Genomic DNA, 22,754 nt, shown 5'->3' with positions numbered 1-22,754 from the left:
TTTTTGTCACTTTTTTGTTGGATTTTTGTCATTTTTTGCTGGATTTTTGTCACTTTTTTATTGGATTTTAGTCATTTTTTTGCTGGATTTTTGTCACTTTTTTGTTGGATTTTTGTCACTTTTTTGCTGGATTTTTGTCATTTTTTTACTTGATTTTTGTCACTTTTTTACTGAATTCTTGTCACTTTTTTGTTGGATTTTTGTCACTTTTTTGCTGGATTTTTGTCACTTTTTTATTGGATTTTTGTCATTTCTTTGCTGGATTTTTGTCATTTTTGTTGAGTTTTTGTCATTTTTGTCGCTGTTTTTGGTCACTTTTTAGCTCTTTTTTTGTGTTTTCATCCTCATTTTCTTTTTTTATCGCTGTTTTGAAGAAGCTTTTAGATTTGTAGAATTTGAAGAACAGGAGAGAAAATGTTTAAGTCTATCACTCACTGCCCGTCTTGTGCCCGTAGGAAGCGCGCCAGTGCCAGTAAGCGTAAGGGCTCTCAGAAGGAGCTGCGTCCTCCCGACCTGTGGATCCATCACGAGGAGATGGAGATGAAGAACATGGAGAAGCCGCCCAGCGTGGCCCCGTCCGCCCGCGATTCGCCCATTCAGACCTGCCAGGACCGCCCCCAGCCCGCCCTCAGCCAATCAGGGAGCCAGCTGGCAGCAAGAGCAGCCACTCAGGTACCAGCTGCACACACGTGACACCATGAAGGAGAAAGAACCAGAAGGTAGAAGAGTTTGGGAATGATTGGAAAAAATGACAAAAATCCATTAAAAAAATAATAATAAATCAGTAAAAAAGTGACAAAAATCCAGTAAAAAAAAGACAAAAATCCAGCAAAAATGACAAAAATCCAGCAAAAAAATAATAATAAATCCAGTAAAAAAGTGACAAAAATCCAGTAAAAAATAGACAAAAATCCAGCAAAAAAATGACAAAAATCCAGTAAAAAAGTGACAAAAATCCAGTAAAAAAGACAAAAATCCAGCAAAAAATGACAAAAATCCAGCAAAAAATGACAAAAATCCAGCAAAAAAATGACAAAAATCCAGTAAAAAAGTGACAAAAATCCAGTAAAAAAAAGACAAAAATCCAGCAAAAAATGACAAAAATCCAGCAAAAAATGACAAAAATCCAGCAAAAAAGTGACAAAAATCCAGCAAAAAAGTGACAAAAATCCAGTAAAAAAAAGACAAAAATCCAGCAAAAAAGTGACAAAAATCCAGCAAAAAAATGACAAAAATCCAGCAAAAAAATGACAAAAATCCAGTAAAAAAATGACAAAAATCCAGCAAAAAAGTGACAAAAATCCAGCAAAAAAATGACAAAAATCCAGCAAAAAAATGACAAAAATCCAGTAAAAAAGTGACAAAAATCCAGCAAAAAATGACAAAAATCCAGCAAAAAAATGACAAAAATCCAGTAAAAAAGTGACAAAAATCCAGTAAAAAAAAGACAAAAATCCAGCAAAAAATGACAAAAATCCAGCAAAAAAATGACAAAAATCCAGCAAAAAAATGACAAAAATCCAGTAAAAAAGTGACAAAAATCCAGTAAAAAAATGACAAAAATCCAGCAAAAAAGTGATAAAAATCCAGTAAAAAAATGACAAAAATCCATTAAAAAATGACAAAAATCCAGTAAAAAAAAAGACAAAAATCCAGTAAAAAACAACAAAAAGCCATTAAAAAAAAGACAAAAATCCAGTAAAAAAAAAGACAAAAATCCAGTAAAAAAAGACAAAAATCCAGTAAAAAAAAAGACAAAAATCCAGTAAAAAACAACAAAAATCCATTAAAAAAATGACAAAAATCCAGTAAAAAAAAAGACAAAAATCCAGTAAAAAAAAGACAAAAATCCAGTAAAAAAATGACAAAAATCCAGTAAAAAAATGACAAAAATCCAACAAAAAAATGACGAAAAATCCAGTTAAAAAATGACAAAAAAAATGACAAAAATCCAACAAAAATCCAGTAAAAAAATTATAAAAATCCAACAAAAAAATGACGAAAAATCCAGTAAAAAAAAAAGACAAAAATCCATCAAAAAAGTGACAAAAATCCAGCAAAAAAGTGACAAAAATCAAGCAAAAAAGTGACAAAAATCCAGCAGAAAAAAGACAAAAATCCATCAAAAAAATGACACAAATCCAGTAAAAAAAAAAAAAAAAATCCAGTAAAAAAGTGACAAAAATCCAGCAAAAAAAAGACAAAAATCCAGCAAAAAAAAGACAAAAATCCGACAAAAAAAAGACAAAAATCCAGCAAAAAAAAGACAAAAATCCAGCAAAAAAAAGACAAAATTCTAGCAAAAAAAAGACAAAAATCCAGCAAAAAAGTGATAAAAATCCAGCAAAAAAAAGACAAAAATCCAGCAAAAAAAAGACAAAAATCCAGCAAAAAAAAGACAAAAATCCAGCAAAAAAAAGACAAAAATCCAGCAAAAAAGTGACAAAAATCCAACAAAAAAAGACAAAAATCCAGCAAAAAAAAGACAAAAATCCATTAAAAAAAGACAAAAATCCAACAAAAAAAAGACAAAAATCCAGCAAAAAAAAGACAAAAATCCAACAAAAAAAAAGACAAAAATCCAACAAAAAAATGACAAAAATCAAGTAAAAAAAAGACAAAAATCAAGCAAAAAAAGACAAAAATCCTACAAAAAAAGACAAAAATCAAGTAAAAAAATTACAAAAACCAAGCAAAAAAAGGCAAAAATCCAGCAAAAAAAAAGAGAAAAATTCACCAAAAAAATGACAAAAATCCACCAAAAAAGTGAGAAAAATCCAGTAAAAAAAAGACAAAAATCCAACAAAAAAAATTACAAAAATCCAGTAAAAAAGTGACAAAAATTCAGCAAAAAAAGACAAAAATCCATTAAAAAAAGACAAAAATCCAACAAAAAAGACAAAAATCCAGCAAAAAAAAGACAAAAATCCATTTAAAAAATGACAAAAATCCAGCAAAAAAATGACAAAAATCCAGCAAAAAAAATGACAAAAATCCAGTAAAAAAAATGACAAAAATCCAGCAAAAAAATGACAAAAATCCAAACAAAAAAGTGACAAAAATCCAGGAAAAAATGACAAAAATTCCAGCAGAAAAAAGACAAAAATCCATCAGAAAAATGAAAACAATCCAGTAAAAAATGACAAAAATCCAGCAAAAAAGAGAAAAATTCACCAAAAAAATTACAAAAATCCAGTAAAAAAATATAAAAAAAAACAACAAAAAAAGACAAAAATCCAACAAAAAATGACAAAAATCCAGTAAAAAGTGACACAAATCCATTTAAAAAAAAGACAAAAATCCAGCAAAAAAAAGACAAAAATCCATTAAAAAAAATGTCAAAAATCCAGTAAAAAAATGAAAAAAAATTCAGTAAAAAAATGAAAAAAATCCAGCAAAAAAACGACAAAAATCCTGTAAAAAAAAATGACAAAAATCCATTAAAAAAATTATAAAAATCCAACAAAAAAAGACAAAAATCCAACCAAAAAATGACGAAAAATCCAGTAAAAAAAAGACAAATATCCAACAACAAAAAAGACAAAAATCCAGCAAAAAAGTAATGAAAAAGTGACAAAAACACACAAGGGAAATAAAGAGTGACGACAATGGCACAGAGGAGAGAATGGATTTGGTTTTGCGGGGGGTAAGAGGTTCAGCCCAAACCCACCAAAAACTCTTGAACAAAACTCGAATAGCACTCGGTGGCTAACAGTTATATGCGCTCTCTCTGTTGAAGAGAATTGTCCTCTATGTACAATAAGCTCAATGCTAAAAGCCACTCAGCTTCAGAGACTTCTTTGGTGCTTCCTTCTCGTCTTCATGTGATGAAACGATGTGGTTCTGGTCCAGGCGCCGACGCAGACGAAGCCTCCAGCGTCATCTCCACTCTCGATCGCTCCCTGACGTCCCGGCGAGGAACCAGAGGCAAGATGATGATCCCCATGGAGCAGCCCAGCAACACGCGTGAGTCACAAAGACAGGCGCGTGTGTGTGTGTGTGCGTGTGTGTGTGTGTGTGTGTGTGTGTGTGTGTGTGTGTGTGTGTGTGTGTGTGTGTGTTATTGATGACGTTATTGATCAGAGGAGGCTGTGATCAGCAGCTTCACCCTCACACATCGACCGTCTGTGATCTACAGCCTCCTCAGGGGCGGCTCCTCATGTCATTACTGTGTTTAACCCCTTAACTCCCGCCTGAACCGAGCACGTTTTCTCCAGTTTGGCTTTACCCCAATCCAAAAGCTTCTGGAAAAAAGGTGAGAAAATAGCGACAGAACTGAGACGAAAACTATGATGGAAATGTGACAAAAAAGTGAGAAAACTTTGACGAAAAAGTGATGAAAAATTGATGAAAAAGTGTCAAAAATGTCACAAGAAATTGACAAAAAATTTTAAAAAAAAATGACAAAATTGTGATAAAAATTTGACAAAAAAATTACGAAAAAGTCACAAGAAAAAATGGCAAAAATTTGACAAAAAATGATAAAAAATAGACAAAAAAATTACAAAAATTTGATAAAAATTTGATAATGAAAACTGACGAAAAAGTATCAAAATATGACAAAAAATGACAAAAAATTTACGAAAAACTGACGAAAAAATGACAAAAATGTGACAAAAAAATACACAAAAAAATGACAAAAAATTGATTAAAAATGACTAAAAAATGACTAAAAAATAACAAAAAAAAGACAAAAAAAAGACAAAATTGTGATAAAAAATGGACAAAAAATGACGAAAATGTCACAAGAAAAAATGGCAAAAATGTGACAAAATTTGACAAGAAATGACAAAAAAAATTGATTAAAAAAACGGACGAAAAAATGACAAAAATGTGATAAAAATGTGATAAAAAATGACAAAAAAGTAACGAAAAATTGATGAAAAAGTGGCAAAAATGTCAAGACTTTGACAAAATATTTACGAAAAAATGACGAAAAAATGACAAAAATGTGACAAAAAAACAAACAAAAAAAATGTCAAAAAAAATTACAAAATGTGATAAAAAATGGACAAAAAAATAACAAACATTTGACAAAAAATGACAAAAATGTGATTAAAAAAATGAGTTGAAAACCCAACAAAAAAATGATGGAAAAGACTCTGTTGACGTGAGGACAAAGATCCTCTGGGTTCAGGCGGGAGTTCAGAGGTGAAGTTACTGTATTTACATTTAAAAGTCTGCAATAATGTGCTTTACATCATGAGAAGGTCACGTGTTCCTCAGCCGTCCCGGTCTGGTCTTTAACATGATCTCCCTGCACTGAAGCTTTGAGAAGCTCGTTATGGAAAATGCTCGTACCTAACGCCGGCTCTTCCTCTTCTCTCTCCCCCCCCCCCCCTCAGCCGTGGTGAGCGCCGTGGCCCTTGACTCCGCCCAGTTCCCGGCGCTGCTGCAGTCTCCGTCCTGCGGCTTCACCCACAGCAAGTTCAGCCTGCGCCCGATGCCCTTCCCCAGCCTCAGCGTGGAGCGAGGAGGATACAGCCCCGGTACAAACACTCACTTTACTCACCTGAGTCATGTGACCAGAGTCATGTGACCAGAGTCATGTGACCAGAGTCATGTGACCAGAGTCATGTGACCATATTCCTCCTGAGGTAACGCTGGGTTAGTCACAATTTATGAAACCAAACCAAATTTGCCCGGAATTCTCAATGGCAAATATGGATGCAGTTCACTGTTTGGCCACCGGTGACAAATTGGGGGCGCTGTTTCACTCCTTTCACAAAGTTAAGGAAACACTTTTCTGGTGTCTTGGTATTTCTCTGTCATAGAGCGTTTAGCATCAACTTTACCATTTTTCCATATTATTTTATTGCAAAGGTCGTTGACATATATATATGATTTATAAAATAATTTATGCTGACAGAAATCCAGCAAAAAAGTGACAAAAATCCAGCAAAAAAGTGACAAAAATCCAGCAAAAAAATGACAAAAATCCAGCAAAAAAATGACAAAAATTCAACAAAAAAATGACAAAAATTCAACAAAAAAATGACAAAAATTCAACAAAAATTCAACAAAAAAATGACGAAAATTCAATAAAAAAATGACAAAAATTCAGCAAAAATTCAACAAAAAAATAACAAAAATTCAACAAAAATTGAATAAAAAAATGACGAAAATTCAACAAAAAAATGACAAAAATTCAATAAAAATTCAACAAAAAAATGACGAAAATTCTACAAAAATCCAGCAAAAATTCAACAAAAAAATGACGAAAATTCAATAAAAAAACGACAAAAATTCAACAAAAATTCAATAAAAAAATGACAAAAATTCAACAAAAATTCAACAAAAAAGTGACAAAAATCCAGCAAAAGAATGTCAAAAATCCAACTAAAAAATGTCAAAAATCCAACTAAAAAATGTCAAAAATCCAGCTGTTTCCCTCCTTTCGCAATGTTAAGGAAACCCTTTTCTAGTGTCTTGGTATTTCTCTGTCATAGACCGTCGTAGCATCAACTTTAAGGCGGGGGTAAAGGCTGGGGTTCGGGCGTGGGTTAAGGCGGGGTTAAGGCGGGGGTTAAGAGGTTAAACTGCTGAAATGACTCCCCTCGACTCCATCTCTTTCCAAAACGCCGCTCGTCTCGCTGTATCTGAGCGTGGCATCGCCGCCTCCGCCGCCGCCTCCGCCGCCGCCGCATCAGCGCTCGCTCTCACAGACAAAGACGCTTTAATGAAGACGCGAGAGATGAAAGAGCGACGCGCCGGAACAAAGGCGGAAAAACCGACTCTGAGATTATTACGGTTTATGCACATTCGTCTTTATTTCAAGTTTTTATCTTTGAAAATTGGTCTCATCCCGTTGTCAGATTTACTTTCATTTCAGATCAACATAGAACTAGCATGGATGGTCTTTGTGTCTCACTGACATTAATCTCAAGGTTCAGGTTAAGCCCAGTTAAGGGTAAAAACTACTGAAAAAGCACGTTCCATATTATTAACCTCTTAACACCCGCCTGAACGGATCCCATTTTCTCCAGTTTGGCTTTACCCGAATCAAAAAGCTGCTTGGGGAAAAAGCACCAAAACAGCCACAAAAAATGAGAAGAAACCAAGGATATAAATGCAACAAAAGTGTGACAAAAATGCAACAAAAAAATTGACAAAAATTCAACAAAAATTTTATTAAAAAAAATCAACCAAAAAAAGACAAAAATTCAACAAAATGTGACAAAAATTCAACAAAAATTCAACAAAATGTGACAAAAACTCAACAAAAATTCAACAAAAAAATTGACAAAAATTCAACAAAAATTTTATAAAAAAAAATCAACCAAAAAAAGACAAAAATTCAACAAAATGTGACAAAAATTCAACAAAAATTCAACAAAATGTGACAAAAACTCAACAAAAACTCAACAAAAATTCAACAAAAAATTGGCAAAAATTCAACAAAAATTCAACCAAAAAAAGACAAAAATTCAACAAAAAGTGACAAAAAAACGACAAAAATTCAACAAAAATTCAACAAAAAGTGACACAACACAGCAACAAAGTGAGGAAAAAGATCAGTTTTGTGGGTCTTAGCTTTCAAATGAGGTGTTACACAGGCCTATATAATAGCCAAAGAGGACAGAATGCATTTGGTTTAGGCGGTTAAGAGGTTAAGCATCATTTTCATCATTATCAAGCAAAAAGGGAAAGAAAAAGGGTCTTTCTGCTGATGAAAAGCGTGAAATAGTTGAATGTCTTGGTCTAGGAATTAAAACCTTTGATAGTTCATGAAAGATGAAGCGTAATCATCGAACTGATCAGAGATTTGTGGATTATTTAACCCCTTAACTAACAACTGAACCGAGCACAGTTTCTCCAGTTTGGCTTTACCCCAATCCAAAAGCTTCTGGAAAAAAGTTGAGGAAATAGCAACAAAACTGAGACAAAAACAATGATGGAAATGTGACAAAAAAGTGAGAAAAAATTGATGAAAAATTGATAAGAAAAATGACAAATGTGACAAAAAAAACATTACAAAAAAGACAAAAATGTGATAAAAATTTGACAAAAAAATTACGAAAAAATTGATAAAAATTTGACCAAAAAAATTCAAAAAATGACAAAAAAAATGTGACAAAAATGTGACAAAAATTGATTAAAAATAAGTAAAAAATGTACGAAAAAATGACAAAAATGTGATAAAAAAATGACAAAAATTGACGAAAAATTGATGAGAAATTGACGCAAAAATGACAAAAATTTGATAAAAATTTGACAAAAAAAATTACCAAAAAAAGTTACAAAAATGAGTTGAATACCGAACAAAAAAATGATGGAAAAACAATCTGATGACGTGAGGAAAAGAGGCGGGAGTTAATGTTTGTGCAGATAAAAGCACAATGAGGACGGTTTCTGCCAGACAAACACATTAAGACGCTGCAGGTGAAAGTATTGATGTTTCACACAGGGGTCGAAGTGGAGATTTTCATCTATTTTCCTCCCTTTACATCGTAGTTTTCACGTCAGATATAAAAATGACAAAACTCACCCGCATGATGTTTATTTTATGATGAGCTGCTGAGTTTATGGAAAAACTAAACAAAGTATCCGAAATCCCGTCTGAAAAAATCTTAGTTCCTAATTTGTCAATAAAATGAAACCATACATTTGAATCTGGCTCAATCCATTATTTACATTTCCCAAAATGTAAGGAATTTTGGCCATTTTCATGCACAAAATGCCTTATTTTTATATGAAAACATAAAATGACGGAAAAAAATGCAACACATTTTGACAAAAATGACAAAAAATGACTAAAAAATGACAAAAATGTGACAAAAAAATGTGACAAAATTGACAAAAAATGACTAAAAAATGTGACAAATGTGAAAAAAAAATATTACAAAAATGTGACAAAAATTTGATAAAAAATTTTACGAAAAAATGACAAAAATGTGACAAAAATATCACACAAAATTAACAAAAAATTACAGAATTGTGACAAAAAATGACCAAAACAATGACACAAAATTGACAAAAAATGACAAAAAATGACAAATGTGACAAAAAAATATTACGAAAAATGTGACAAAAATGTGACAAAAAATTACAAAAAAATTACATAAATGTGATGAATGTGACAAAAAAATATTAAGATTAAGGCGAGACGCTGTTGGTGAAAATCCATGATTACATTTCCCAAAATATAGGGAATTTTGGCCATTTTCATGAACAAAATGCCTTATTTTTACATGAAAACATAAAATGACAAAAAAAAGTGACAAAAGTGACAAAATTGACAAAAAATGACAAAAAAATGTGACAAAAATGTGACAAAAAATGACAAAAAAAATTACACAAAATTGACAAAAAATGACAAAAATGTGATGAATATGACAAAAAAATATTAAGATTAAGGCGAGACGCTGCAGGTGAAAATCCATTATTTACTTTTCCCAAAATATAGGGAATTTTGTCAATTTTCATGAACAAAATGCCTTATTTTTATATGAAAACATAAAATGACAAAAAAAAACACAACACATTTTTTTCTCATATTTATATCTGTGATGTTCAGCAAAAGTTTCAAAACGAATCTCTACATTTATTATTTTCCCGTATTCACCTGCAGTGTCTCGCCTTAAGAGAACAGCTGCTACAAAACCGGCCTCTCCTGAACATGATGAGGCGTAAACCTTCCTAACCTTTCTTCCTCCGCAGCGATGACATCAGAGCCTTCGTCCAACCCCTCGTCCCAGCCGGCCCCGCCCCCTGACCTGACCACGCCCCCGCTGGCCGGCTCCGCCTCCTCGCTGGCGGTGGGCGTGTCCGCCGTGTCCCCGCTGGAGGAGCACCACGCGGGGGCGGGCAGCGGGCGGAGCATCCCCACGGCGTGTGTCCGACCCTCGCACCCGCTGCGCAGCTTCACCGCCCCGTTACTGCCCCCCCCGCTGGGCCCGGACGCCAAGGGGTACCCGCCGGGCGCCACCCCCCACAGCAGTGAGTACCAATGATACAAAATTGACAAAAAAATGGCCCAAAAAAATGACAAAAATTTGATAAAAATTTGATTAAAAAAAATTACAAAAAAATGACAAAAATGTGACAAAATGTGACAAAAAATGACCAAAAAAAAAAGACAAAAATTTGAGAAAAAATGTACAAAAAAATGACAAAAATGGGACAATAAATGATTAAAAAAAATTACACAACATTGACAAAAAATGACAAAAATGTGACAAAATGTAACAAAAACTGAACAAAAAATTTGATAAAAAATTAACGGAAAAATGACAAAAATGTGACCAAAAAATGATAAAAAAGATTACACAAAATTGATAGAAAAGGACGACAAATGACAAAAATGTGACAAAATGTAACAAAAAATGACAAAAAATTGATAAAAAATTTACGGAAAATGACAAAAATGTGACAAAAAATGATTTAAAAAAATTAAAAAAATGTGATAAAAATTTGATTAAAAAATATTACAAAAATGTGATAAAATGTGACAAAAAATGACCCAAAAAACGGAACAAAAAATTTGATAAAAAATGTACGGAAAACTGACAAAAATGTGACAAAAAATGATTTTAAAAAATTGCAAAAATGTGACAAAAAATGACAAAAATTTGATAAAAAATGAAAACAAAAAATGACAAAAATGTGATAAAAATTTGACAAAAAATTGATAAAAAATTTACGGAAAATGACAAAAATGTGACAAAAAATGATTTAAAAAAATTACAAAAATGTGATAAAAATATGATTAAAAAAAATTACAAAAATGTGATAAAAATTTGATTTAAAAAAATTACAAAAATGTGATAAAATGTGACAAAAAATGACCCAAAAAACGGAACAAAAAAATTGATAAAAAATTTACGGAAAACGGACAAAAATGTGACAAAAAATGATTTTAAAAAATTACACAAAATTGACAAAAAAAGGACAACAAATGACAAAAATGTGACAAAATGTGACAAAAAATAATTTTAAAAAAATTGCAAAAATGTGACAAAAAATGACAAAAATTTGATAAAAAATGAAAACTAAAAATGACAAAAAATGTGACGAAAAATGACAAAAATGTGATAAAAATTTGACAAAAAATGAAAAAAATTTGACAAAAAATGACAAAAATGTGACAATGTATAACAGTTGATGCAGAGGATGACCTGTACAGTAGTTGACACAGAGGATGACCTGTATAGTAGTTGACACAGAGGATGACCTGTACAGTAGCTGATGCAGAGGATGACCTGTACAGTAGTTGACACAGAGGATGACCTGTACAGTAGTTGACACAGAGGATGACCTGTACAGTAGTTGACACAGAGGATGACCTGTACAGTAGTTGACACAGAGGATGACCTGTATAGTAGTTGACACAGAGGATGACCTGTACAGTAGTTGACACAGAGGATGACCTGTATAGTAGTTGACACAGAGGATGACCTGTACAGTAGTTGACACAGAGGATGACATATATAACAGTTGACACAGAGGATGACCTGTATAGTAGTTGACACAGAGGATGACCGGTACAGTAGTTGACACAGAGGATGACCTGTACAGTAGTTGACACAGAGGATGACATATATAACAGTTGACACAGAGGATGACCTGTATAGTAGTTGACACAGAGGATGACCGGTACAGTAGTTGACACAGAGGATGACCTGTACAGTAGTTGACACAGAGGATGACATATATAACAGTTGACACAGAGGATGACCTGTATAGTAGTTGACACAGAGGATGACCTGTACAGTAGTTGACACAGAGGATGACCTGTACAGTAGCTGATGCAGAGGATGACCTGTACAGTAGCTGACACAGAGGATGACCTGTACAGTAGTTGACACAGAGGATGACCTGTATACAAAAAAATTACAAAAATGTGACAAAATGTGACAAAAAATGACCCAAAAAAATGACAAAAATTTGAGAAAAAATTTACAAAAAAATGACAAAAATGGGACAAAAAATGATTAAAAAAAATTACACAACATTGACAAAAAATGACAAAAATGTGACAAAATGTAACAAAAACTGAACAAAAAATTTGATAAAAAATTAACGGAAAAATGACAAAAATGTGACCAAAAAATGATAAAAAAGATTACACAAAATTGATAGAAAAGGACGACAAATGACAAAAATGTGAGAAAATGTAACAAAAAATGACAAAAAATTGATAAAAAATGTACGGAAAATGACAAAAATGTGACAAAAAATGATTTAAAAAAATTACAAAAATGTGATAAAAATTTGATTAGAAAAAATTACAAAAAAATTACAAAAATGTGATAAAATGTGACAAAAAATGACCCAAAAAACGGAACAAAAAATTTGATAAAAAATTTACGGAAAACTGACAAAAATGTGACAAAAAATGATTTTAAAAAATTACACAAAATTGACAAAAAAGGACAACAAATGACAAAAATGTGACAAAATGTGACAAAAAATGATTTTAAAAAATTGCAAAAATGTGACAAAAAATGACAAAAATTGGATAAAAAATGAAAACAAAAAATGACAAAAATGTGATAAAAATTTGACAAAAAATGAAAAAAAATTGACAAAAAATGACGGAAAAAATTACACAAAATGACAAAAATGTGACAATGTATAACAGCTGATGCAGAGGATGACCTGTACAGTAGCTGACACAGAGGATGACCTGTACAGTAGCTGACACAGAGGATGACCTGTACAGTAGCTGACACAGAGGATGACCTGTACAGTAGTTGACACAGAGGATGACCTGTATACAAAAAAATTACAAAAATGTGACAAAATGTGACAAAAAATGACCCAAAAAAATGACAAAAATTTGAGAAAAAATTTACAAAAAAATGACAAAAATGGGACAAAAAATGATTTAAAAAATTACACAACATTGACAAAAAATGACAAAAATGTGACAAAATGTAACAAAAACTGAACAAAAAATTTGATAAAAAATTAACGGAAAAATGACAAAAATGTGACAAAATGTGACAAAAAATGACAAAAATTTGATAAAAAATGAAAACAAAAAATGACAAAAAATGTGATAAAATGTGACAAAAAATGACCCAAAAAACGGAACAAAAAATTTGATAAAAAATTTACGGAAAACTGACAAAAATGTGACAAAAAATGATTTTAAAAAATTACACAAAATTGACAAAAAAAGGACAACAAATGACAAAAATGTGACAAAATGTGACAAAAAATGATTTTAAAAAAATTGCAAAAATGTGACAAAAAATGACAAAAATTTGATAAAAAATGAAAACAAAAAATGACAAAAAATGTGACGAAAAATGACAAAAATGTGATAAAAATTTGACAAAAAATGAAAAAAAATTGACAAAAAATGACAAAAATGTGACAATGTATAATAGTTGACACAGAGGATGACCTGTACAGTAGTTGATGCAGAGGATGACCTGTACAGTAGTTGACACAGAGGATGACCTGTACAGTAGCTGATGCAGAGGATGACCTGTACAGTAGCTGACACAGAGGATGACCTGTACAGTAGTTGACACAGAGGATGACCTGTATACAAAAAAATTACAAAAATGTGACAAAATGTGACAAAAAATGACCCAAAAAAATGACAAAAATTTGAGAAAAAATTTACTAAAAAATGACAAAAATGGGACAAAAAATGATTAAAAAAAATTACACAACATTGACAAAAAATGACAAAAATGTGACAAAATGTAACAAAAACTGAACAAAAAATTTGATAAAAAATTAACGGAAAAATGACAAAAATGTGACCAAAAAATGATAAAAAAGATTACACAAAATTGATAGAAAAGGACGACAAATGACAAAAATGTGAGAAAATGTAACAAAAAATGACAAAAAATTGATAAAAAATGTACGGAAAATGACAAAAATGTGACAAAAAATGATTTAAAAAAATTACAAAAATGTGATAAAAATTTGATTAGAAAAAATTACAAAAAAATTACAAAAATGTGATAAAATGTGACAAAAAATGACCCAAAAAACGGAACAAAAAATTTGATAAAAAATTTACGGAAAACTGACAAAAATGTGACAAAAAATGATTTTAAAAAATTACACAAAATTGACAAAAAAGGACAACAAATGACAAAAATGTGACAAAATGTGACAAAAAATGATTTTAAAAAATTGCAAAAATGTGACAAAAAATGACAAAAATTGGATAAAAAATGAAAACAAAAAATGACAAAAATGTGATAAAAATTTGACAAAAAATGAAAAAAAATTGACAAAAAATGACGGAAAAAATTACACAAAATGACAAAAATGTGACAATGTATAACAGCTGATGCAGAGGATGACCTGTACAGTAGCTGACACAGAGGATGACCTGTACAGTAGCTGACACAGAGGATGACCTGTACAGTAGCTGACACAGAGGATGACCTGTACAGTAGCTGACACAGAGGATGACCTGTACAGTAGTTGACACAGAGGATGACCTGTATACAAAAAAATTACAAAAATGTGACAAAATGTGACAAAAAATGACCCAAAAAAATGACAAAAATTTGAGAAAAAATTTACAAAAAAATGACAAAAATGGGACAAAAAATGATTTAAAAAATTACACAACATTGACAAAAAATGACAAAAATGTGACAAAATGTAACAAAAACTGAACAAAAAATTTGATAAAAAATTAACGGAAAAATGACAAAAATGTGACAAAATGTGACAAAAAATGACAAAAATTTGATAAAAAATGAAAACAAAAAATGACAAAAAATGTGATAAAATGTGACAAAAAATGACCCAAAAAACGGAACAAAAAATTTGATAAAAAATTTACGGAAAACTGACAAAAATGTGACAAAAAATGATTTTAAAAAATTACACAAAATTGACAAAAAAAGGACAACAAATGACAAAAATGTGACAAAATGTGACAAAAAATGATTTTAAAAAAATTGCAAAAATGTGACAAAAAATGACAAAAATTTGATAAAAAATGAAAACAAAAAATGACAAAAAATGTGACGAAAAATGACAAAAATGTGATAAAAATTTGACAAAAAATGAAAAAAAATTGACAAAAAATGACAAAAATGTGACAATGTATAATAGTTGACACAGAGGATGACCTGTACAGTAGTTGATGCAGAGGATGACCTGTACAGTAGTTGACACAGAGGATGACCTGTACAGTAGCTGATGCAGAGGATGACCTGTACAGTAGCTGACACAGAGGATGACCTGTACAGTAGTTGACACAGAGGATGACCTGTATACAAAAAAATTACAAAAATGTGACAAAATGTGACAAAAAATGACCCAAAAAAATGACAAAAATTTGAGAAAAAATTTACTAAAAAATGACAAAAATGGGACAAAAAATGATTAAAAAAAATTACACAACATTGACAAAAAATGACAAAAATGTGACAAAATGTAACAAAAACTGAACAAAAAATTTGATAAAAAATTAACGGAAAAATGACAAAAATGTGACCAAAAAATGATAAAAAAGATTACACAAAATTGATAGAAAAGGACGACAAATGACAAAAATGTGACAAAATGTAACAAAAAATGACAAAAAATTGATAAAAAATTTACGGAAAATGACAAAAATGTGACAAAAAATGATTTTAAAAAAATTACAAAAATGTGATAAAAATTGGATTAAAAAAAATTACAAAAATGTGATAAAAATTTGATTAAAAAAAATTACAAAAATATTACAAAAATGTGATAAAATGTGACAAAAAATGACCCAAAAAAACAGAACAAAAAATTTGATAAAAAATTTACGGAAAACTGACAAAAATGTGACAAAAAATGATTTTAAAAAATTACACAAAATTGACAAAAAAGGACAACAAATGACAAAAATGTGACAAAAAATGACAAAAATTTGATAAAAAATGAAAACAAAAAATGACAAAAAATGAAAACAAAAAATGACAAAAATGTGATAAAAATTTGACAAAAAATGAAAAAAAATTGACAAAAAATGACGGAAAAAATTACACTAAATGACAAAAATGTGACAATGTATAACAGCTGACACAGAGGATGACCTGTACAGCAGTGAGTACCCCCCCCCCCCCCCCCCCCGCAGCAGTGAGTACCACGAGGATGACCGGTGCTCCTCTCTCCACAGCCGGCTCGCTGTCGAAGGCCCAGGTGAAGACGGCGTCTCTGGGGCAGGCGGGTAAAGCTCGCTCGCCGCTGTTGCCCGTGTCCGTGCCCACCGCGCCCGAGCTGCAGGAGGAGGGCGGGGCCACGGCCGAGGAGGGCGGGGCCAATGTGAGTACCACACTCAAACGTGTACAACGGGGGAAAATAAAGTGCTGTATTGTACATGTTTGTGTTCTGATGCACAACGACGACGCAATGGAATAAATCGCAAAACAATCATCTGTCCAAGCTTAAGTCGCAGCAGTAGTAGTAGTAGTAGTAGTAGCAGTAGCAGTAGCAGTAGCAGTAGCAGTAGCAGTAGCAGTAGCAGTAGCAGCAGCAGCAGCAGCAGCAGCAGCAGCAGCAGCAGCAGCAGCAGCAGCAGCAGCAGCAGTAGCAGTAGCAGTAGCAGTAGCAGCAGCAGCAGCAGCAGCAGCAGCAGCAGCAGCAGCAGCAGCAGCAGCAGTAGCAGTAGCAGTAGCAGTAGTAGTAGTAGTAGTAGTAGCAGCAGCAGCAGCAGCAGCAGCAGCAGCAGCAGCAGCAGCAGCAGCAGCAGCAGCAGCAGTAGCAGCAGCAGCAGCAGCAGCAGCAGCAGCAGCAGCAGCAGCAGCAGCAGCAGCAGCAGCAGCAGCAGCAGCAGCAGCAGCAGCAGCAGCAGCAGCAGCAGCAGCAGCAGCAGCAGCAGCAGCAGCAGCAGCAGCAGCAGCAGCAGCAGCAGCAGCAGCAGCAGCAGCAGCAGCAGCAGCAGCAGTAGCAGTAGCAGTAGTAGCAGTAGCAGTAGCAGTAGCAGTAGCAGCAGCAGCAGTAGCAGTAGCAGTAGCAGTAGCAGTAGCAGTAGCAGTAGCAGTAGCAGCAGCAGCAGTAGCAGTAGCAGTAGCAGTAGCAGTAGCAGTAGCAGTAGTAGTAGTAGTAGTAGTAGTAGTAGTAGTAGTAGTAGTAGTAGTAGCAGTAGCAGTAGTAGTAATATTAGTACTACAGTATCTGTCCTGTCGTGTGTTTCAGGCTGAGGTTGAACTGATTGACATTTTAATGGAACGATCAATGATCAATCGCTCAAACGTTTGAAGCAAAGTGCCCCACGTGCACGCTCACATGCACACGTGCACGCTCACATGCACACGTGCACGCGCTCATGTGCACACACACACGTGCACACGCTCACATGCCCTCGTGCACACACACACGTGCACACACACGTGCACACACCCTCGTGCACACGCTCATCCAGGGTCAAACATCACAGCGGAGGTTTGTGAGTTTATGAGTGAATATTGTTCCTAAACCTGAGAAAACCATCGAGACGTTTATTCACAGTCACACAAACCTTTAGGACTGTTTTATACTTTGTACATGATACACACACGTTATATACATGTGTGTAACATGTATATAACGTGTGTGTAACATGTATATACATGTGTGTAACATGTATATACATGTGTGTAACATGTATATACATGTGTGTAACATGTATATACATGTGTGTAACATGTATATACATGTGTGTAACATGTATATACATGTTACACACATGTATATACATGTTACATAAAGGTTACACACATGTATATACATGTTACATAAAGGTTACACACAGCCTCAGTCAAATCAAATCAACTGGCTCCATAATTTACCCCGAACTAATTACATTTCAGATCTGTTTCTAGCAGTAGATTTAGTAGTATTAGTAGTAGTAGTAGTAGTAGTAGCAGTAGTAGTAGTAGTAGCAGTAGTAGTATTAGTAGTAGTAGTAGTAGTAGTAGCAGTAGTAGTAGTAGTTTTGACTCTTAAAAACACAGACATATAACATGGTCACACTGCGCCCTCTGCTGGACAGACTCTGCTACTGCACGGCTCACTCTGACTCTGCATTTAAGACCATTTTAATGTCACTGATATTTGCAGTAATATCTGTAGTACTAGTGCTAACACTACTCTCTCCACACAAGGCTTTTATTGTGAAAATACAAACATTAAAGGCTTTTATTGTGAAAAATCCACAAACAAGAGAAGACGACCTCTCTGAGATGTGTTTGTACTTCACATAAATAAATAAAATACTAATACTCCTCTGTCTCGCAGGTGTCTTTGCAGTAGTATTTGCAGTAGTATTTGCAGTATTTGCAGTAGTATTTGTAGTATTTGCAGTAGTATTTGCAGTAGTATTTGTAGTATTTGTAGTATTTGCAGTAGTATTTGTAGTATTTGCAGTAGTATTTGCAGTAGTATTTGCAGTACTAATACTCCTCTCTCGCAGGTGTACGAGCAGCAGTAGTTGCAGTAGTAGTTGCAGTAGTAGTTGCAGTAGTATTTGCAGTAGTAGTTGCAGTAGTGGTTACAGTAGTAATTACAGTAGTAATTACAGTAGTATTTGCAGTAGTATTTGCAGTAGTATTTGTAGTATTTGCAGTAGTATTTGCAGTACTAATACCTGTCTCTCCCAGGTGTACGAGCAGCAGTAGTTGCAGTAGTAGTTGCAGTATTTGCAGTATTTGCAGTACTAATACTCCTCTCTCGCAGGTGTACGAGCAGCAGTAGTTGCAGTAGTAGTTGCAGTAGTAGTTGCAGTAGTATTTGCAGTAGTATTTGCAGTACTAATACTCCTCTCTCGCAGGTGTACGAGCAGCAGTAGTTGCAGTAGTGTTTGCAGTAGTATTTGCGGTAGTATTTGCAGTAGTATTTGCAGTACTAATACTCCTCTCTCACAGGTATACGAGCAGCAGTGTTTGCAGTAGTAGTTGCAGTAGTGGTTACAGTAGTATTTGTAGTATTTGCAGTATTTGCAGTACTAATACTCCTCTCTCTCGCAGGTGTACGAGCAGTAGTAGTTGCAGTAGTGGTTACAGTAGTATTTGCAGTAGTATTTGCAGTATTTGCAGTAGTATTTCCAGTATTTGCAGTACTAATACCTCTCTCTCACAGGTGTACGAGCAGCAGTAGTTGCAGTAGTAGTTACAGTAGTATTTGCAGTAGTATTTGCAGTATTTGCAGTACTAATACCTCTCTCTCCCAGGTGTACGAGCAGCAGTAGTTGCAGTAGTGGTTACAGTAGTATTTGCAGTAGTATTTGTAGTATTTGCAGTACTAATACCTCTCTCTCCCAGGTATACGAGCAGGACGACCTGTCGGAGCAGATGGCGAGTTTGGAGGGACTGATGAAGCAGCTCAACGCCATCACGGGCTCCGCCTTCTAACCCCAGAGACTCCGCCCCTTTACCTGTGAACCCCGCCCCCTCTCCTCACTGGCCCCGCCCCCTCGCCCCCCCTCACTGTGACAAAAACAAACCTCTGCAGGAGCTAACTCGTACGGAGATATCAAAGGTTTACTGCAGTATCAGGATTTGTACTGGAGTTTAACCACAGGGAGTGCAGGCGATTTGAGCTGTGAAATGATGAGTTGGAGATGCCGAAAGAGGTTATTATAATCCCTTTTGATGCGACACTAAACTCTCACTGCGTTATTATTCCTCTTCATCTGCACTATCAGAACATGTGACTGTGAAAGCCCTGAGGAAACACAGGCACAAAATGGCCGCCGTTTGAGATTCAGCTCGTGTCCAAAACGCCCAACATGCTACATTTGGAGATGAATAATAACAAAGTGTTTCAAGTTGACCCTAAACTGTTTCTGGATTATTATTCCTCGTCACATCCACGACCTGAGAATTAAAAATAAAATCAGATTTTACTGTAGGAATCCTGAGATAATTGGAGGATAAAACGCCATGAACGCTGCTTTAGGAAATGGAAGGTGATGGTGAGAACTGGCCAAAACGCCAAACATGCTACTTTCAAAAGAGGATAAAAACAAAGAGTTTCGAGGTGAAGCCAAACTCTCTCTGGATCTTTCCTCCACGTCATGTCCACTACCTTTATCTGAAACATCAGCACATTCCACTGTTGCAGTCCTGCGATTTTACAGGGACAACATGGCAACAATTTCAGATTCAGTCGTCCAAAATGACAAACATGCTACTTTCGAAAGAGGATAAAAACAAAGAGTTTCGAGGTGACGCCAAACTCTCTCTGGATCTTCAGGCCTCGTCATGTCGACAACACAGGAACATACTTTAATCAGATGTTACTGTAGAAACCCTGAGGGAATTGGAGGACAAAGTCATATATAGGCTACTTTTGGAAAAGGGTGCTATTACGAATATGTTGACAGACATGGAGAGGTAGAGTGGCTCCACAGCCCATGAATACAGGAATAACAGAGAACGCTAACCATGATGCTAACGGTGGCTAACCATGATGCTAACGGTGGCAAACCATGATGCTAACGGTGCAGAGGGTATCGTTAGCAGGGTATAGGGTAGAGCAAAAAGATAAAATACAAAACTCACTGATCTTTTTCCCGACGTTTTTGTTGCGTTGTTGACAATTTTTTGACATTTCTTTTCATTGCTTTTTTTGTCCGATTCTTGTTAAAATTTCGTCTCTTTTTTTTGTCAGATTTTTGTCAAATTTTCATAAACTTTTTGTCACTTTTTCGTACAATTTTCGTCACTTTTTTTATCAGATTTTCCTCATTTTTTTTTCACTTTTTAGTCAGTTTTTAGTAAATTTTTTGTCATATTTTTGTCGAATTTTCACAAATTTTTTGTCACTTTTAAGTTAATTTTATTTGATTTTTGTCCATTTTTTGTCAAATTATTTTTTTTGTTTTTTATTTTTATTTTGTCAGGTTTTCATTAAAAAAAAAACACTTTTTAGTCAATTTTTAGTACATTTTTTGTCAGATTTTTGTCGAATTTTCATTAAAAAAAAATTCACTTTTTTGTCAGATTTTCAGATTATTTTTTTTCACTTTTTAGTCAATTTCATCAATTTTTTGTCATTTTTTCAAAAAAAAATTATCCATTTTTTGACACAATTTCGTCACATTTTTGTCAAATTATTGTCAAAAGTTTTTGTCACTTTTTCGTGCAATTTTCGTCACTTTTTTGTCAGATTTTCATTAAAAAATTTCACTTTTTAGTCAATTTTTTGTATATTTTTTGTCACTTTTTTGTCAGATTTTCAGATTTTTTTTCCACTTTTTAGTAAATTTTTGTCTGATTTTCTTCCATTTTTTCATAATTTTTGTCCCTTTTTTGACACAATTTCGTCACATTCTCGTCAAATTATTGTCAAAAGTTTTTGTCAAAAGTTTTTGTCACTTTTTCGTTGCATTTTCATCCTCGTTTTCATACATTTTTTAATTATTTTGTCAGTAGTTTTTTTCATGAAACTTTTAGATTTGGGTAAAGCCAAACTGGACAAACTGTGCTCGGTTCAGGCGGGGGTTAACAGTTTAAGGAGAGAAAAGGACATGTCCAGAAACAAAACAGAAACTTCGACAATTGTTATGCCTTTAGCTCCTGCAGAGTTTGTTCCAGCCCCGCCCCCTCCTCCCCCACGCCCCGCCCCCTCCTCCCCCACGCCCCGCCCCCCCTCTCTGGACCTAACGGATTCCGCCTGTTCTTCGACCGCAAGTGGCCACTTTTTATCCACGGATTTGTAAAGAAAAACTCTCTCTCTCTGAGCCCGGGATTCCCTTTTTTTTGCCTTTCTCCGGTTTCACCACGAAAAGATATTTATGACGACGGAGAGGATCCGGCGCCGGACAGAGACGCCGCCCCCGCCCCCGCCCCCGCCCTCCGGACCTTCCCGAGCAGGGGCGCTAGCGGGCGTTAGCGGGCGTTAGCGCTGACCGGACTCCTCTTGGTGGTATTTATTATCGGTAGCTTCTTCCGTGACTCTCCGCTGAGTTCACTCCGTTTACTGTGACCCGTACCTCGCCCGGCGCCGCGCGGGGGGGGGGGGAGGTTGGGTCGCTCACGTTTACCGCGACCTCGCGACCTCGCCCGGCGCCCGGACTCGTCCTCTTGTGTAGCCGACGGAGCTCCGCCCGCCTCCGCCATTGTAGCCGCCATTTTGTGCTGCCGCAGCTTTTTTTGGTTTTTCGTTCACCAAAGTCTCGCCGCCATTTTGTGTCTGACGTTTTTCCACAGATTTACAGCTTTTGGGCCGATTCCGCTCCGCGAGGCGCAGGACGGGACAAACTTTACAGGCTGGACAGGAACGTTTCACTCACGGGTTTTTTTACAATATCGATTATTGAGCCGTGAACCCAAAAACTAAACAATAAGTGAATTTACTAAACAGTTTCCCTCATCCTTAAAGCAGTACTAAGTAACTTATTTACCTTAATAAATCCTCCCCGTAGTCCCTGTGGGGGTAATACAAGTGTTTATGGGATGATTGGAGGGTCTTTCATCGCCCCCTGGTGTCTCTGGACAGAAAACTTGACTGCCACCGGACCGGAGCCACCAATACACACTAATAGAATCAAGAAGAAGAAGCTAACAGGCTAACGGGCAAAGCTAACTGCAAGCTAAAAAAAACACTTTTATTTTGAAAGTTTTGCACATTAAAGGCTTTTATATTGAAAACAGCGACCTTATTTTGAAAACCCTACACATTTTGGGCTTTTATTTCGTAAACCCCACTTTTAATGTGAATATAATAGTGATTTCAGGCTCTTACTTTGAAAACACCGCACATTTTGGGCTTTTATTTTGAAAACACCACAAATTTTGGGCTTTTATTTTGAAAACACCACAAATTTTGGGCTTTTATTTTGAAAACACCACAAATTTTGGGCTTTTATT

The 22,754-nt window shown here is 34.5% G+C and overlaps 1 protein-coding gene across 1 annotated transcript; it reads left to right on the top strand.

The window, feature by feature from the left end:
- The first annotated feature begins 461 nt into the window (after positions 1–461).
- LOC306982822 (netrin receptor DCC-like) lies at positions 462–19,403 on the top strand. Its single transcript, XM_079583271.1, has 6 exons — positions 462–672; positions 3,853–3,966; positions 5,346–5,489; positions 9,661–9,939; positions 16,082–16,227; positions 19,203–19,403. The coding sequence occupies exons 2-6, from the start codon at positions 3,933–3,935 to the stop codon at positions 19,290–19,292; spliced, it is 693 nt and encodes a 230-aa protein (XP_079439397.1). The 5' UTR covers positions 462–672; positions 3,853–3,932; the 3' UTR covers positions 19,293–19,403.
- Positions 19,404–22,754: the final 3,351 nt, after the last annotated feature.

The sequence above is a fragment of the Gobius niger genome, assembly GCF_951799975.1.
Source record: "Gobius niger genome assembly, contig: SCAFFOLD_145, whole genome shotgun sequence".
NCBI classification, from domain to species: domain Eukaryota; kingdom Metazoa; phylum Chordata; class Actinopteri; order Gobiiformes; family Gobiidae; genus Gobius; species Gobius niger.
This window is presented reverse-complemented; position numbering and strand designations above follow the sequence as displayed.

Bases quoted from the DNA above. Each gene is read 5' to 3' on its own strand.
- LOC306982822 (XM_079583271.1), top strand. From the start codon at position 3,933: ATGATGATCCCCATGGAGCAGCCCAGCAACACGC. The intron at 5,490-9,660 runs GTACAAACACTC...CTTCCTCCGCAG, and splicing joins GCGAGGAGGATACAGCCCCG to CGATGACATCAGAGCCTTCG. The intron at 16,228-19,202 runs GTGAGTACCACA...TCTCTCTCCCAG, and splicing joins CCGAGGAGGGCGGGGCCAAT to GTATACGAGCAGGACGACCT.